The sequence below is a fragment of the Lissotriton helveticus genome, chromosome 11, assembly GCF_964261635.1.
Source record: "Lissotriton helveticus chromosome 11, aLisHel1.1, whole genome shotgun sequence".
Classification (NCBI taxonomy): Eukaryota; Metazoa; Chordata; class Amphibia; order Caudata; family Salamandridae; genus Lissotriton; species Lissotriton helveticus.
In genome coordinates, this window is record NC_136072.1 from 1,093,625,078 (window position 1) to 1,093,641,898 (window position 16,821).

Sequence of the window (16,821 nt, forward strand, 5' to 3'; positions counted from 1 at the left end):
GAGATAGCACCAATTGTTATAGACCAATCTCTTTGCTGGATTCTGTGATCAAGGCGGTGGGCCGTGTCCTCCTAGCTAGGTTGACCAGCTGGGCAGAGGATTATGATATTCTAACCGACGTCTAGTATGGTTTCCGTCCTGGACAGTCTACCGTAGCCCAGTGGTGTAACCTATTTATGATTCTCAACAAATATATGGCTGCCTGCCGCGGTACCAATTTTTTGGCCTTCATGGATCTGTTATCCGCGTTCGATCGCGTAAACAGAGCTAAGCTTTGGCAGACCACACTATAGAGGTGGTGGATGGTGATATCGTTCATTTTTTGGAGAACCTCCATGGCAACACCAAGGCCGAGGTTCGATAGTCACAAGACCTCAAGGTCTCCTGCCAGTCTTCAATAAAAAGAGGAGTATGCTAATGGTGTATCTTAGCCTTTTTTTGTTTAATTTGTATATTAACAAACTGGAGAAAGTTTTATTGGAGACGAAGGTAGATTATCCTCAGGTGGGTAGGTACGGTCTGCAGGTCTTATTATATGCGGATGATGTGGTCCTCATGTCCCGGACTGCAAGAAGGCTGCAATCATTGCTGAATTCTTTTTCTTCATTCATGGAGGATCTGGACTTGACAAACTATTCCAAATCCTACGTGATGCAGGTGGGACCTCGACCTAGAAAGCACTATCGGTTTATGGTTGGACCTGCCATGGTGCCCCGTACAGAAGTCTTTTTGTATCTTGGGGTTCTGATAGATGACAAAATAAAATGGGGGCCACTAAAACAGAGAAAGAGGGAAGATCTAGTGTGTTCTAACAAAGGCATTTTTTTTTTTGCATCAAGATTAGGCAAGAGCCCGATTGCGGCACTCCTGCAGTTATATCAGGCTAAATGTATAACCAAAGTTTCCTATGACAATGAAATATGGGGATATGCTGCTATGGATGAACTCAAGTGGCTGAGAACACTTTATTGAAACTTCTTTTATGTGTGCCACAGGGAACGTCAAACATGGTGGTTCATGAAGAGCTGGGGGTGCCCTATCTTTCCAACCTGTTGGCCCTTCACCCCCTAACATTATGGAAGGAGTGTATAGCCCTTGACTATGCCCATCACATTCTGTGGCTTAATCACATAGAGTTATTTTGGGAGGCTGGGAAGAGCTGATCTATTCACCAATCCAGAATCAAGTGCACTTGAAATCCAGAAGTGTATGGCATTTACATCTCTAACCCAACTGATTTTCTTCACCACTCACAGAATCATCTGAACCCCATTAAGAATCTCCAAAATGTGTCTGCTCCAGTGATTGCAAGAGATTAAAAAGCAATGAAGCCTCTTCTAATGGCATGCTCTTTTGCTGCCAACTGTACGACTATGCATAGCAGTGTCAACATATCCATCTCCAATACCATACTTCCATATACCACCATGTATTGGAATGTATTGTATTGGATCATAGCGATTTATACTCATGACACAGCGGAATACTGCTCCAAGTTTCATAGGTTCCTGGGGACCCTTTCTGAAATGTGTGGTTGAAAACATATTTACACATAGTATGCCCTCTTTGGGAGATGCTGGATTAGGTACATACAGTTTGAAGGGATGCTTCAAACACAGCACAGCCTAAATCACAGCGCACTGGTAACGGAGAATGAAAGGAGTCGCAGTGTGTATACATTTCTCAGTTTGTATGGATCATGGTCACCAACATTGTTATATTAATGGGAAGAGCCCTGTCTTTAATGCTTTCACATATTGGTGGCAATGGTCTTTATTCATCTTATTTGAATAGACACCGAATTCTCGAGTTTGGCTGTCAGAACAGAGGAAATTGAACCAGTTTCAGTCTTTCTGAATGGGGGATTAAGTCAATAATAGGACAAGCCTAGAAAGCAGAGATCTTTTGTGATACAAGTGTCGTTTCTGTTGAAGGTAATATTAAATCTCGAAGAATTGAGGACTGCCTGAAAATGTTGCTTGAATTATTTGGGCAGTATTTTGTCAAAAAATCTTACAAGACAACAGGTGAAGATCTATCACTACAGACCTAATGCCTTTTGGAATAGCAAGGAGGTGACAGAATATCAAAGAGTGGGAGAGGTTGATTTAAAATATTTTTATCAGAAGGTGCAGTTTATCTGATGGTTGAAAGGCAAGTGTTATTGCAACAAAAAGGAAGGGGAAGGAATAGAAGCAAGGTACTTTAGCTCACAAATAGATGACAAAGTCTGGAGAGAAAAAAACATAACTTAACGATAGAAGAGTGAGGCTGCAGGGTTTAAGAGAAAGTAATGGTTGTTATCAGACTGGAAAATTGCAGACTTTTTGGAGCTTGCTATCAAGTGAGGGACATGATCTGATGGAGTCCAATTCTCAGTTTGATCAGTTTAAGCACTGTGTGTTATGTTTAAGTGTGTTGTACGAGAGAGTCTGAAATGGAGGATGTTGATTTGGTCGATGGGACAGGTCAGTGTATGTTAAAGCTGCAGAAGAAAATAGTGTGCTAGTTACAAGTAATTAGTCATCAAGTCATTGACATCACAGAAGTAAATTTAAAAGAGGCGAGATACTTTTTCTTTGCACTGGTAGAGGTGGAAATGGAGCATGGACAAGCAACTTTAAAATAGTAGCTCGATCACGGTCATGCATTGGAATGCATTTGGCAACAGCAGAACTGTACTCATGGAGAGTGAGATGGAAGGGTGGGTCAGGTGACAGCAGGTTCAGAGCGTTTTGAATTGATGTGGAGTTGAAAGATTGTTTATAGGGGTGGGGATTAACACTACTTATGCTGCCATCAAATTCCTAAAAGATAACATGCAGTGTAAAACCTTTATGTAAGTGTATCAATCCATTAGTCAAGTTGCTGAGAATGAAAATTGAAAAAATCTTTCTATTGTGCTTCCTTACAAGAAGGGGCAAGCTCTCTTCGGGACAGAATAGTAGATTTCCTGCAGTCAAATCTGCATCTGAAACGGATACTGTCATTAGACAAGATCTGACCCTACCAAGAAGATACAAAAGCCCTTTGCATTCTCATATGAACTGCTGCCAGGTTATAAGTTTGTCCAAGAGCGATGCTTCATCCCTGAAGAGGCTTGTGACCCATAATTGTACTCCTAATTATGTGCAACCATCTACCATCTTCGTCTAGAGGGTCAATATGCTGCAGATGCCATCGTGGAGATGGCAGGTGGGCAGATGTGGGGAATGGGGAAGAATCATTGAGAAGTTTATATTTTTGTTGGTGTTTGATGGGATTGGTTCTGGTAAAATCAGGAGTCCAAAAACAACTGTAGCACCAACTCCAGGAATCCAGACACCAAAGACACATTATTTTGGGATAATGCAGGAATATGTAATGTTTTGAAAATCCCAGAGGTCAGAACCAGTTTGCTTTAAATGAAAACATAATATCATTTTTACTCAAAATAAAACAGTTAGTGAAGCAATACAATATCAGGGGTGATCAAAGTCACAATAAAAAATTGGCTAATTTATGTGTGGATGCAGAGCTCTTCATTTTAGTCTTGACATGGCGCTACTCATAAAGGTGAACTCAAATTGAGTCTTGAAGCACACTGCTTTATCTATGCACAGAGCATGGTGGTCAGTTACATATGGTGTATGAGGAAAAGTTACTGACCTGTAACATTCGATGTGCAGTGCTGTAGATGTACAGGTTATATACACTCCTGCCATCTAGTATTGGGCTTGGAATGTTATAATATTTTCCCACAAGATTTTTTGGTTTTGAGGTAACTTGCGATACCCCCACTGAAATTCATAATGCACCAGGACACACATGTCACCTTACTTTGTGTTTTTCATCCACAGGTAAATGTAAAAGTGACCTTTGCAGGTGTAATAAGTAACACAATGGTTGCTATTGTAGCCTCTTATGGATGTATGTTCGAACCATTACAGTAATGTGTACATTTCTTTAATTGAACAGTGCAACATGTTCGCGTTGCAGGTTTCCCGGTTTCCCCTCATTATTTCCATGCAATCACCAACTCCAATCACAAATAATCAATCAGTGTCTGTCAAAATTTAGTTTTCCCCCACAAGTTTCACAGCCCTTAAAGCCAGCCCGTAGGAGGCAACTAAATCTACATTTGCTCTTTCCCAGAAGGGTCCATTGTCAGCATGAATGACTAAGTTTTGACCATGTGGATAATTTCCATTGCCCACTGTGTTATCCAATAAGACTCAATGTTTTAAGGAGAGAACCTATTGGCCTCCCTCAGATTCTAAGGAAATCAACTTTCCAAGGGCTACATGAGTAGGGGTGACAACCCTTCAAGAACATTAGCTTGGTGACCAATAAAAAGCCCTGTATCATCAGTTCCCACTGAGGCACAAAACAAGAGGTTGGTTGGAAGCTCTGGCTAAGGAAAAAAATGAGAAGTACTCTTAATGGGTCCTCAACCTCAGGAGACCCCTTATGGTGAATAGTTTATTGATGTGAATCACATTAATGACTAAGCTTCTGAAAACTAGGAGTCACTTCCACGACTAGTACCTTCACAAGGCTGTAGGTGTCGATGAGGTCGGAAGCCAACAAACAGGAGTCTGAGGTGGTTTTCAAGGAGGAAACTCAGAGGGCCAGTTGGACCTTTTTCAGCATTGTATCACAAACGTCTTGGGTAGTAGTAGGATATAACTATTGCTTTGCCGAATGCTGAATTATTTGCTGTGATGCTTTTCATTTTGCAGCTTCAAAAGAAGATCTTTGGGAACCAGTTTGTTGTAAGAAAACAAACTTTTTTTAATATACAACTCCCTTCTCTCTCCTTTGAAAAACCTATGTGTCAAAGATCTGCATTCTATCACTACTCAAACGGTGAAATGAAGTGAACAGAAGGACAGAAAAGACATTTGGAATATCCCATCTTCCTTACCCTGCATGGTGACCATTAATAGCACAGTTTGAACTTCAGTATGTTAAAAGGAACCTTGTATAAGCTTGCAACGTTCTGGGATACTCTCAAAATGTTCTGCAACACAACAAGGGCACTTGTTTAACCTGCACCTTTGTAGATGTCAGAAGTCTTGTAAGAAATGAGAGCGTCAAGATACTCCTTTGAGCTGGAGTGACAGGAACCAAGAGAACTTCAGTGTTGAAATGCCTCTGTAGAAAGTACAAGCTGGCAACACTACTTCACTACTTAGAAATATTTGAAAAAATAACTGCCTTTTATTGCAAAGTCTTAACCTGGGCTAAGGCAGAATGGATAATAAGGAAGGTGAAGGATGAGAAAGCATTGAAGCATGAAAAGGGAATAATATAAAATCGTGGAAGCAGCAAAATTAGTGTTAAGAGCTGCACAGGCAATAAAGTCATACAACCACTTAAACAAGGGGCACTGACAAATCCTTATTGTTGGCAACTGTTGGTGATGGATATTTGGGTTTTAACTTTTGAATGGATGATTCCTTTCAAATTTGTGTAAAGATAGAAGAACATGAGAGAAAAAACGTAAAGAGCACAAGAATATCACAGTGTACAAGGATTGAGAGGAAAAGAAGAGTAGAAAGAAAATCAGATCAGAAGAAATCTGAGAAGCTAGAAGACAAGTAGAAAATAGACAAAGGAAAATAAAATAGAGGTATGACAGACAATTTGCTTTTTGGGAAACGTCTTACTGTGAAGTAAACATCCTACCTGAACAATGTAGGACCCAAGATTTCTGTTTTGCTTGTGCTCTGGATCGGCATGTGTGGTAATTGGCCATGTCCACTTAAAAATATAAATGAAATATGAATTAGAACTTGCTTTTTAAATGGAAGAAAGGTATACTGAATTGGAAAATTGATGTCTGAGATATGCAAAACATTTAACAACAGTTGAGGCACTATGACCAGAAACCTACACATCAAAGAATACACGTTATCTCCCTCTGACTTAACGGGAGCCGAAATGATTTAAGACTCTATCCAACCAGATTAAGAAACAATCTAAGATTTTTTTTTCTATGGTGTTCAAACCATGGGCTATCCAAGCACTAGCATATAAATGAAGTGCTCCAACTCCTCGTCAAGCGGTATATAAGGAGTAGTTTCTTACCTGTTGTAGGAAGGTGGATAACTGACTATGGTTACCCCAGATTTTTTGCCTCGTGTTTAGCTGGTTCTCGACTTAGTTGGCCTGGGATCCTGCTAATCAGGGACCTGGGCTATCTGCTCTCACTGTAAAATGGACTACATGTACTTTAGGTACATCTCCAAATGGATATTGGGTCATGTTATGAGCCCCTGTATAGTGTACCATAGGTACCCAGGGCATAGGTGCATCCAAGGCCTACCAGGGGCTGCAGCATGTATTATGCCACCCCTGGCTGGCCATCCAAACTGACACAACTGGCTGATCATTCAGCTGGGGCAAGGTCGTGTAATCACCCCTTGCTTAGGTATAGTATTCCTATACCTACCATTATATATAGACACATATATCTCTATAAGTCACTCCTATGGCAGGCCTTAACAATCCTGAAGGCAGAGTGCTTGGTTTTATGTGAGATGAGGCTCTAGCATGAGCTGTGCCTGTCTGCAGCTTTCGGAACCATGTCCTTATAGCTGTTCTATGATATAGCCATACCATATACTCTCAAGTGCATTATAATCCTCGCGGTTGAATGCTAACTTTGGTTTGGCTTTATCAAAATATGTCGTGTAAGGTGTCATACGCTTTGGAATACTACCCCCTCGCCAGTTCTGGTGACGGGGGTAGCATTTCACCCTTCTAGAGGGAGAAGACATGGTGTTCCTACTAATCCCGGTTAAAGTTAACCAGAGCCTCAGCATCACAAAATGGATGCTGCTGCACAGGCACAAGTCTGACCTCCTGCTGCTGGGAGTCCTTCCAGCGAGGGAGGCTTAGACAATAGGTTTCCTGTCTTGGGAGGTGCTAGCACCACCCCAGACAGGCCATAGTGTATTGGGGCAGGGAGGGCTGAATGAAATGAGACACTGGCTGGGGCACACAAGGTGTCCCATGCATAGTCCGGTTCAAACCGGTGCTGGGGCACTCCAGCCCCAGCTCTGGCGCGAAACTGGACAAAGGGAAAGGGGTGTAACCACCCCCTTCCCTGGTCCCACCCATAGGAGGGACCTAGCAGGTAATCCAGCCCCTCAGATTGGTATACAGGTAGGAGCTGAGTCAAGAGACTTTAGATTTATCCTGAACTGAAACTTGAAACGAAACTCTGGACCTTCGACGTTCTACTTTAAGATAGAAGACTGAAGAATCTCCCTTGTGGTCAAGGAGTGACCACCCTGTACCTACAGGCACCATCCAGCAATCTGCAGTTTACTTTGTCGACGCTCCCGCCGGAGCCCGAGCACAGAGTCCGTCAAGAGCCAGACTTCCAGACTTCTCTGACCCCGATCCACAGTCCGTGCAAAGCTGAGACCCGTGGAGGTGACGAGAGACGTGGGACCGGCCATCTTGGAAAGCCTTCTCCTTGCTACTTGTGCAGCTTCAGAGGCACCCTCGAAGTTGTGCATTGGGGATTGAGAAGCCCCAGCCCCGAGCATCAACTGCACCGAAGATCAGCCCTCCACACTCCACGAGTTCTGCGCGGGGCCCTTCTGCATTTTCCTGCTCGACGAGTCTGTCCAGTCTCCTGCCCGTTGGCTAGTGGCCTCTGTGACGACGAACCTTCGAATCTACACCGCTGGCCTGGTTGCATCAGGCTGGCCCTTGCTTCCCTGAAAAGGAGAAGTCTCACTAATACCACCAACCCCTGCAGTAGCACCACATCCCCTCCCCCACACTCCTGTAACATAGACACCTATACACTTTCAGTACCTAGTCCCAACTCCACTCCCAATCCCACGCTAGACATGATTATGTCCACCCTCCTCCAAGTCAAAGAAGATCTCCACACCCTCAAAGAGTTACTCTTCAAAGATCCCAGACACCCCCTACCTACCACCACTTGCCCCCCTAACAAATCCCCCACCCATCCTACTCATCCTATCACACAAAACTTCCGACACTGGACCTCAATCCCCGCTCGCAATCCCATCAACCGCTCCCGACGCACCGTCAATCCACTTTCGGACCACGACATACGCACCCTCCTCCGCTCATATGACCCAGTTCCCCAAAACAACCTAGCCACCACACACCTTTCCATCCCCACGATTCACCCTAACGCCCTTAGGCACCCCACTCAAAACAAAACACAGAAAGAAAGGAGACCAGGTCAATTGGTGGTGTGCTGTCCTAAGTGGAGAGCAGGAATCACAAGGACACCCGTGTGGGTAAGTATGTTGGGTCACACTGGGCTAGAAAAGTCCCATCAGACCACCCCCACTCAAAACAACAGAGGCTCCGTCCCAAATAACCTTAAAAAAGTCCCCCTCACTCTAGAACCCTCTACCACCCCCTGCACCCCAAGGCTCAAATGCATACTTCTCAACTGCAGGTCGGCCCCTAGACACTCCTCCGACATCGCTGATCTCATCAAAACGCTGGACCTTGATCTAACCATTCTGACTGAAACTTGGTTAACTGAATCTTCTACACCTATCATGGATATTCTAGTTCCCCCCCAACTACCACATCATTAGACTTGACAGGTCTAGCAAGACAGGCGGTGGAATCGCATGTATTTTTAGGAGCAACCTCTCAGTTACTAGAGCCACCTCCCCCTCTCTCACCTCCTGTGAATACATCTGCCTAGATGTCATCAGCGAGAGCAAACCTGTATACTCTCTACACGTCATCTACCACCCACCTGGGGACAACCTCATCTTCACCCAACAACTCATGGACACAATCTCATCCAATTCCGGTCGGCAACACACTCAAATTTTCCTTGGTGACTTCAATCTCCACTGGAACGATCACAATGACGCGGTGGTAAATAGCCTCAAAAATTACCTCAACGCTCTTGACCTCACCCAAATCTTCCACAGCCCGACCCACGACAAAGGCTCTATCCTCGACCTTATCATCTCTAAAGAGAACTCTACCCAACTTGGATCGATCCAACCCTGTGACTGGTCAGACCACCACATTATCACATTCTTCATCAATGAAAAAGTTAAATTTAACCCGGTTCAACCCACCAAATCCAAGGTCTGGAAAAGGGACCTGAAGAAACTCAATCCAAACTCTTTACCTTCCTACAGCTGCAATCTCCTCTTTCCCCCTACCGGTGCTCTGGACGTTAAATCTTTGACCGACCACTACCCCAACTCTATGACTTCTATAATCAATGAGGCCGCCCCCTTGCAACTGAAAAGAGTCTCCACTAAGAAAACCAACCCATGGTACGATAGTAGACTCAACGAAGATAGACGGGCCATGCGAATGGCAGAGCGCACCTGGAGATCAGCCCCTTCGGCACTGCACCTTAAAACTCTGAAGGAAAAGAGAAACGCCTACTTCAGGAAAATCAAGCGCACAAAATCAGATTTCTTCAGCCTCCAGCTTGACCAAGCAAAAAACCGACCAAGAAAGCTGTTTAAACTAATCAATACACAATCCAAGGAACAACCCCAACTATCGCATAGCACAATAGGCGATAATCCATCCTGTGAAGACTTCTCTGCTTTCTTCAATCTAAAGACTGATAACATAAGGAAAGATCTCCTCAATGACGTAAACCTTTACTCCAACCCCCACAGCATAACACCCACTGAACCAAAGAACAATGCTGCATGGTCATCCTTTGACACCTACTCGGAAGAAACAATAAACAAACTGCTCACCACATTGAAACCTTCCAATCACCTCACAGACCCCCTTCCTGCTAACGCTGTAAAGGACTTCATCCCACTACTCCTCCCACTATGGACTAAAATTATTAACAGCTCACTTCAACAAGGACGCATCCCCGACTCCCTCAAAGTTGGACAAGTCACACCTATACTCAAGAAACCAACAGCTGACCCTACTGACCCAAACAATTACCGTCCTATTACCAACATTCCCACCCTTGCCAACCTGTTGGAAAAATGCGTACAACTCCAACTAACGAAACACATTGATCGGTTTGACCTCCTCAACCCTCATCAATCAGGCTTCCGAGCAGGGCACAGTACTGAAACTGATATTACACACATAATTGATGACGCCCTCCAAATCCTAGATCAAAACGATACCTGCCTCCTCATCCTTCTTGATCTGTCCTCAGCATTTGACACAGTCAAACACGAGAACTTACTCGAGTTGTTAAACACCAGAATGGGTCTATCTGGGACTGTTCTCAAGTGGTTCACTTCCTTTCTACATAACCGGTCTCAGAAATTCAAGAGCAACAACTCGATGTCCCCACCAGTGCCTGTAACATTAGGCGTCCCACAAGGATCTTTCCTATCTCCAACATTGTTCAACCTGGTCATGGAACCTCTCACCACCTTGTTACAAGCATCTAATGTACACTTTCACATGTACGCAGACGACACCCAACTATACCTGAAATTACAATCCCCCAATGACATCAAACTACTGAACTCAATGCTCAGAAACACACAATCATGGCTTGCCGATAATCACCTCAAACTCAATGCTCTGAAAACTGAGTTCCTTCTGATCTCACCTCCCGCGAAAAGCTCCACCTCTCAAACCTGGCTTAAGCACCTAACTGCACTCAATGTCCAACCTACCATCGTGGACTCAGCGAAATCTTTAGGCATAACACTTGACGCCAATCTCAACATGCAACGGCATATCAGCAAGGCCACTAAGGGAGCTAATTTCCAAATCAATACCTTGAGGAAACTTAAACCCTTCCTCCCAGCCAAGGACTTCCAAATTGCAGTACAAGCCCTAGTCATGCCGCGCTTAGACTACGGTAGCGTCGCCCTCTGCGGACTCCCCCTATCTACAACTGCCCCCCCTGAGAGCCTCTTTGAACGCGCAAGCAAGACTTATCACTGGATCAAAAAAACACTTGCATATTTCCCCTGACCTAAAATCCTTGAACTGGCTGCCTTTTGAGGCCAGAATACATCTGAAAATTGCATGCATGACTCAAAGAGCTATACACCACAGCTCACCTGGCTACCTCACTCAGAAGCTGACAATTTCTGGTGGCTCAAGAACCACTAGAAGTACAAAGAATCTTCTTCTGAAACCTTGTAGATTCCGGAAGGAAAAATTAATATGCTACTTACCAGTATGCATCTGTTCTTGGCATGTAGGGCTGCTGACATTCATATCTATAGCATAGATCGCTGCCTAGTGTTGGGTCCGGATGATTGCACATTGTTGTCCTGGAAGAGTCTTCGAAGTATCACGAGATAGGTGGCTCCTCCCCTGGACTACAGTACGCATGGGCATAGACTCCATCCCCAGATTGTTTTTAGCCATTGTGGCAAAGATGGAGTGTAATAGTGTAAGCGATGGCCATGCTTAAGATTGAATGCAAGAAAAGTCTGCAGCCGCTACGGGCGCCGGGGAGGAGGGCGGGCGATATGAATGTCAGCAGCCCTACATGCCAAGAACAGATGCATACTGGTAAGTAGCATATTCAGTTCGAGGCATGTGGGCTGCTGAATTCATATCTATAGCATAGAATACATAGCAGTCCCTCCATTAACGGCGGCCGCCCGTGCCAGCTGCAGAAGTCTGAAAAAGTGTTTTAAGAACAGCCTGTCCTACAGCTGCCTGCTGTTTGGAATGCACATCTACACAGTAATGTTTAGTAAATGTATGTGGTGTAGACCATGTGGCTGCCCTACAAATGTCTTCCAAAGGAATATTACCTAGGAATGCCATGGAGGCTCCCAACTTGCGTGTGGAGTGTGCCCTGGGGGGGACCGTTAAAGTGCTCTTAGCTTTCTGATAGCAAATCTGAATACATTTAACGATCCACCTGGCTATTCCAGCTTTGGAAATGGGGTTGCCTTTGTGCTAGGCTGAGAAGGCAACAAAGAGTTGTTGTGTCTTTCTAAAATTTTTGGTTCTGTCAATGTAGTACATTAACGCCCTTTTGACATGAAGCGTGTGGAGCATTCTTTCTGCTACTGTTTCAGGGTTTGGAAAGAATGCGGGCAGTTCGATGGTTTGATTGACATGAAACTGCGACACCACCTTAGGAAGAAACTTGGGGTTAGTGCGCAGCACCACCCTGTTTGAATGAATTTGTATAAATAGCTCCTGTATTGTGAGCGCTTGCAGCTCACTAACACGTCTGAGAGACGTGATGGCAATGAGAAAAGCCACTTTCCATGTCAAGAACTGAATCTCACATGAATGTAGAGGCTCAAACGGGGGACCCATTAATCTGGTGAGGACCACATTGAGGTTCCACACAGGGGCTGGTGGGGTCCTGGGAGGGATGACCCGCTTCAGACCTTCCAGGAATGCTTTAATGGCAGGCACCCTGAAAACAGAGAGATGCTGCCTGTTTTGGAGATAAGCCGCTATGGCGGATAAGTGTATCCGAATGGAAGCATATGCTAGATTGCATTTGTAAAGATGTAACAAATAGCAGATGATATTAGGAATGGATGCATCTAGCGGGTTGATATTGTGTTCTGTACAGTAAATGACAAACCGCTTACATTTTGCCGAATAGCAAGCTCTGGTAGTGGGCTTTCTTGCCTCCCGGATGATGTCCATGCATTCAGGAGGCAAATCAAGGTAGCCAAACTAAGATTTCAGGAGCCAGATCGCCAGATTGAGCTGTTGCGGATCTGGATGCTGAATGTCGCCATGGTTTTGCGTCAAGAGCCTGGGTGTGAGGTTCAGCCTTTGATGCGGTACCACGGAGAGTTCTAGAAACGTGGTGTACCATAGTTGGCGTGTCCACGTTGGAGCAACCAGGATGAGCGTCATTGAGTGTTGCTTTAGCTTTCGTGCCACCAGCGGTATGAGAGGGAAATGCGTACGCAAATCTGCCTGACCAGTTCATCCATATCGCATTGCCCTGCGACTGTGGGTGAGGGAACCTGGCGGCAAAGCTTTGGCATTTTGCGTTTTCCCTTGTGGCAAACAGGTCTATCTCTGGATGACCCCACTGCTGGAAATACGGGCGGAGTACTGATGGATGCAACTCCCACTCGTGCATCTGGTGGCTGAATCTGCTGAGCAAATCCGCCATCTGATTGTCCTTGCCCGGGAGGTGTTCCGCCATGAGGAAGATGTTCCTCTGAATGGCCCACTTCCACACGCTCTGAGCCAGATGAGACAACTGTGGAGAGTGTGTACCTCCCTGCTTTTGGATGTAGTACATGGCTGTCATGTTGTCCGTCCGGATCAACACGACTTTGTTGCACAGATGTACTTTGAAGGACTTGAGTGCCATGAAGATTGCCATCAGTTCTAGGTAGTTGATGTGCATCTTCTTTTGCTGCGTTGTCCATAGTCCCTGCACCGTGTAGTGGAGCACATGAGCTCCCCATCCCTGGAGAGATGCGTCCGTTGTTAGGATAATCTGTGGCACAGGCTCTTGGAACGGTCGGCCCTTGCAAAGGTTGTGTGGATTCCACCAATGCAGAGAGTTGTATGCCCGACCGGTCACCAACACTAGGTCTTTCAACTGTCCTTGAGCCTGAGTCCACTGATGTGCCAAGCATTCCTGGAGCGGACGCATATGCAACCATGCGTGCAGGACTATGAAGATGCAGGAGACCATCATGCCTATCAGCTGCATGAACACCCTCGCTGGGAGTGAGTGTTGCGGTCTGAACCTGTGGATGAGCGACTGGATGTTGTCGACTCTCACTGGGTTTGGCTGAGCCGTGGCTGCCAGAGTATCTATCGTTGCGCCCAAATACTGCCGCACATGGGCTGGCTGCAGGTGCGACTTTGGATAGTTTAGTGAAAACCCCAGACTGTGAAGGAGGTGAATGGTGTGGGACATGTCTGCGGCGCACTGCTGGGCCGACTTTGCTTGAACCAGCCAGTCGTCTAGATAAGGGTAGACATGTATGCTCTGTCTCCTGAGATGCGCCGCTACTGTCGCCAGACATTTTGTGAACACTCTGGGGGCAGTGGTCACTCCGAAAGGGAGGACCGTGAACTGGTAATGCCGGTTGTGGATGGTGAACCTGAGGTATTTCCTGTGGGATGGATGGAGTGGTATGTGAAAGTAAGCATCCTTGAGGTCCAAGGTTGCGAGGAAGTCTCCCTGGTTTAACAATGGAAGAACCTGCTGCAGTGTTAACGTGTGGAAGTGTTCTGAAAGAATGTACTGGTTCAGAGGGCGTAGGTCTAGAATCGGTCTGAGTGATCCGTCCTTTTTTGGGATTAAGAAGTACAGGGAATAAACCCCTGTGCCTTCTTCCTCCACTGGCACGAGCTCTATTGCGCCTTTTTGCAGCATCACAAGAACCTCTTGCTGCAATAAGTGCAAGTGCTCTGCCGACATAGGACGTTGTTTTGGGGGTATGTTGGGTGGAGTAGATGTTCGCTCCAAACAATAGCCTAACTGGATAAGTTTTCTGACCCACCTGTCTGTGGTGATGGACTTCCAGACCGGCAGGAACTGTTGGAGTCTCCCCCCGACAGGTGTTGGATGGTCGGGGGGCAGTGACAGGGAGTCACTGTTTGGTTGTGGCAGAGGAAGGGGGACTGTTGTTGCCTCTGCCTCTACCCTTGGCACTGTTTCCTCTGTATCCACCTCGACCCTGCTTGGTGTACGAGGATTGCGCCCCACTCTTATTGAATGGCGTCTGCTGCGACATGTGTCCTCTGTTAACACCTCGATTGCCTGAGCGACGAAAAGTGTTCCCTCGAAACTGTTGTGACTGGAGAGCACCCATGGACTTGGCAGTCTCAGTATCTTTTTTTTAAATCTTTTCCAGGGTGGTATCTACCTCTAGACCAAATAACCTGTCTGGGTTAACCGGCTGGTTGAGGATAGTAGTCTGTATCTCTGGCTTGAACCCTGAGATGCGGAGCCATGCCTGACGCCTCAGCATCACACTAGTGTTGATTGCCCTTGCTGCCGTGTCCGCAACGTCTAGCACACACTTTATAGCAGCGTTGGAGATGAGCTTTCCCTCCTGGATAAGCATTTCAGCTCCCTCTTTAAACTGATCTGGAAGGTGTTGCATCAGCTGCTCTAGGGTGTCATAGTGTGCCCTATCGTATCTGGCCAACAGTGCCTGCGTGTTTGAGATGCGCCAGATGTTGGCCGCCTGAGCTGCTACCCTCTTCCCTGATGCCTCCAGCACTTTCGACTGTCTGGGGGAGGAGCTTCACCCGTGGTTTGCGAGTTCGCCCGTTTGCGGGCATTAGAGACCACTAAAGAGTCCAAAGGCAACTGGCCCTTTATGTAGGTTGGATCGCCAGGTGCCGGTCTGTATTTTTTCTCTATTCTAGGGTTGACAACCCTTGACCTTGTGGGTTCCTTGAAAATGTCCGCAGCATGCTTAAGGACTCCTTTTAGCATTGGAAGAGTTTTGACAGTTTTTTCAGCAGTGGAGAAAGTGTCAAAAAGGAAGTCAACCTCCACAGGGTCAGCATGCATTTCCACATCATGGTTTGTAGCTGCCCTCTCAATCAAGGCATTAAATGCCGCAGAATCTTCAGTGGGAGACGTCTTCATGTTATAAATCTGAGGGTCATGGACTGTGTGCTGATCCCCTTGATCACCTGTGTCCATCCACGAGTCCTGTTGCACATCAGGCTCTGTGTTTGCAGGAAAATTGTACTCCTCATCCTGCTCCCCTTCATCTCCATCAGAATAAGTGGGTGAAGGTGTTGCACTCCTCATAGTCTATGGAAGAATCTGTTCAACCAGGACTGGAGCTTCTGGTGCAGGTTTTTTGCGCTTTAGAGGAATTGTAAATGACTCCAAAGGCTGTGATGTTATCTTCCTCTTGTAAAGCGTGAGCCTCCCGGTGTCGGCATCGATGAAATGCTCCGACCGCTCTTCTAATAAAGGTTGTTGATGACTTAAACTCCCACCCGGGTGAGTTGGCTTCGACACTTCCGAGTCCTTGGGCACCGACCGTGATGCGAAGACCTTCGGCGCCACCTTAGGCGGTAACGTGTAGAAGATCGGCATCGAAGTCTTCGGTGGGGCAGCTGGCTTCGGCGCGGAAGGTGTGCTCGGTTCCGATGCTGAAGCCTTGTCTTTAATTCGCTTGAGGGAGTCCGAGACCTGCTTCGTAAAAGAAGCGGATGGTTTCGTCGACCCGACCGATGACCTCGGTCCGCCCCCAGGGGGAGACCCGAGCGTCGATGACTTCTGCCTGTCCGTTCGAGGCGCAGGAGCTTCCTTGACCGGTGCGCTTTGATCTTTGTCCCCGGCCGTAGACGTCTTCGCTGACGGCTTCGGATCAGCAACTCTGACTTTTGGCGTCAGGACCCCAGATTGTGGCTCTGCGCCCTTGGCCGACTTCGTCTCGACAGGCCTTTTGCCTTGCGGCTCGACAGACTTGCCAAATGTAGGCTCGACAGCCTTCTTGGACTTCGGCTCGACTGCCTTGCTTGACACCGGCTCGACGGCCTTTTTCGAGCTTGGCTCCTTGACCACTTTCGGCACCCTTGCCTGGTCGACAGCTTTCCTTGGCTTCGAGGCCTCCGAAGACGACGGCGTCGATGTTGGAGCAGACGTCTTCGGTTTCGATGGCGCCTCGGCCATCTTTGTTTTCGTCGACACCGATGGTTTCAGTTTCGGTTTAGATAATGGCGGCTCCGCTGAGGTGTCCGTAGCCGGGCCGGAAGGCGGGGCCGTGGATCTTGGTGTAAGGTCTTGGGTAAGGCCGTGTGGCGATCCCTCGACCTGAGCCTTTGTAAGTGTACGAACGGGGCATTGCTCTTCCTCCGAGCTATCTTCCATGGCCCAAAATGCTTCGTCGTCGTCCCCTACCTCATCGACGACTTCCTCTAGGTCTTGGCCTTCAA

General features: G+C 46.6%; 1 protein-coding gene across 2 annotated transcripts in view; it reads right to left on the reverse strand.

Annotated features, from left to right (window-relative positions):
- The window catches only part of PRR14L (proline rich 14 like), a 451,476-nt gene that overhangs the window by 210,023 nt on the left and 224,632 nt on the right, over positions 1 to 16,821 (reverse strand). For both annotated transcript variants that reach the window (XM_078667733.1, XM_078667734.1), the window contains exon 5: positions 5,671 to 5,745. In XM_078667733.1, the coding sequence (XP_078523859.1) occupies positions 5,671 to 5,745 (75 nt within the window). The remainder of the gene's footprint in view (positions 1 to 5,670; positions 5,746 to 16,821) is intronic.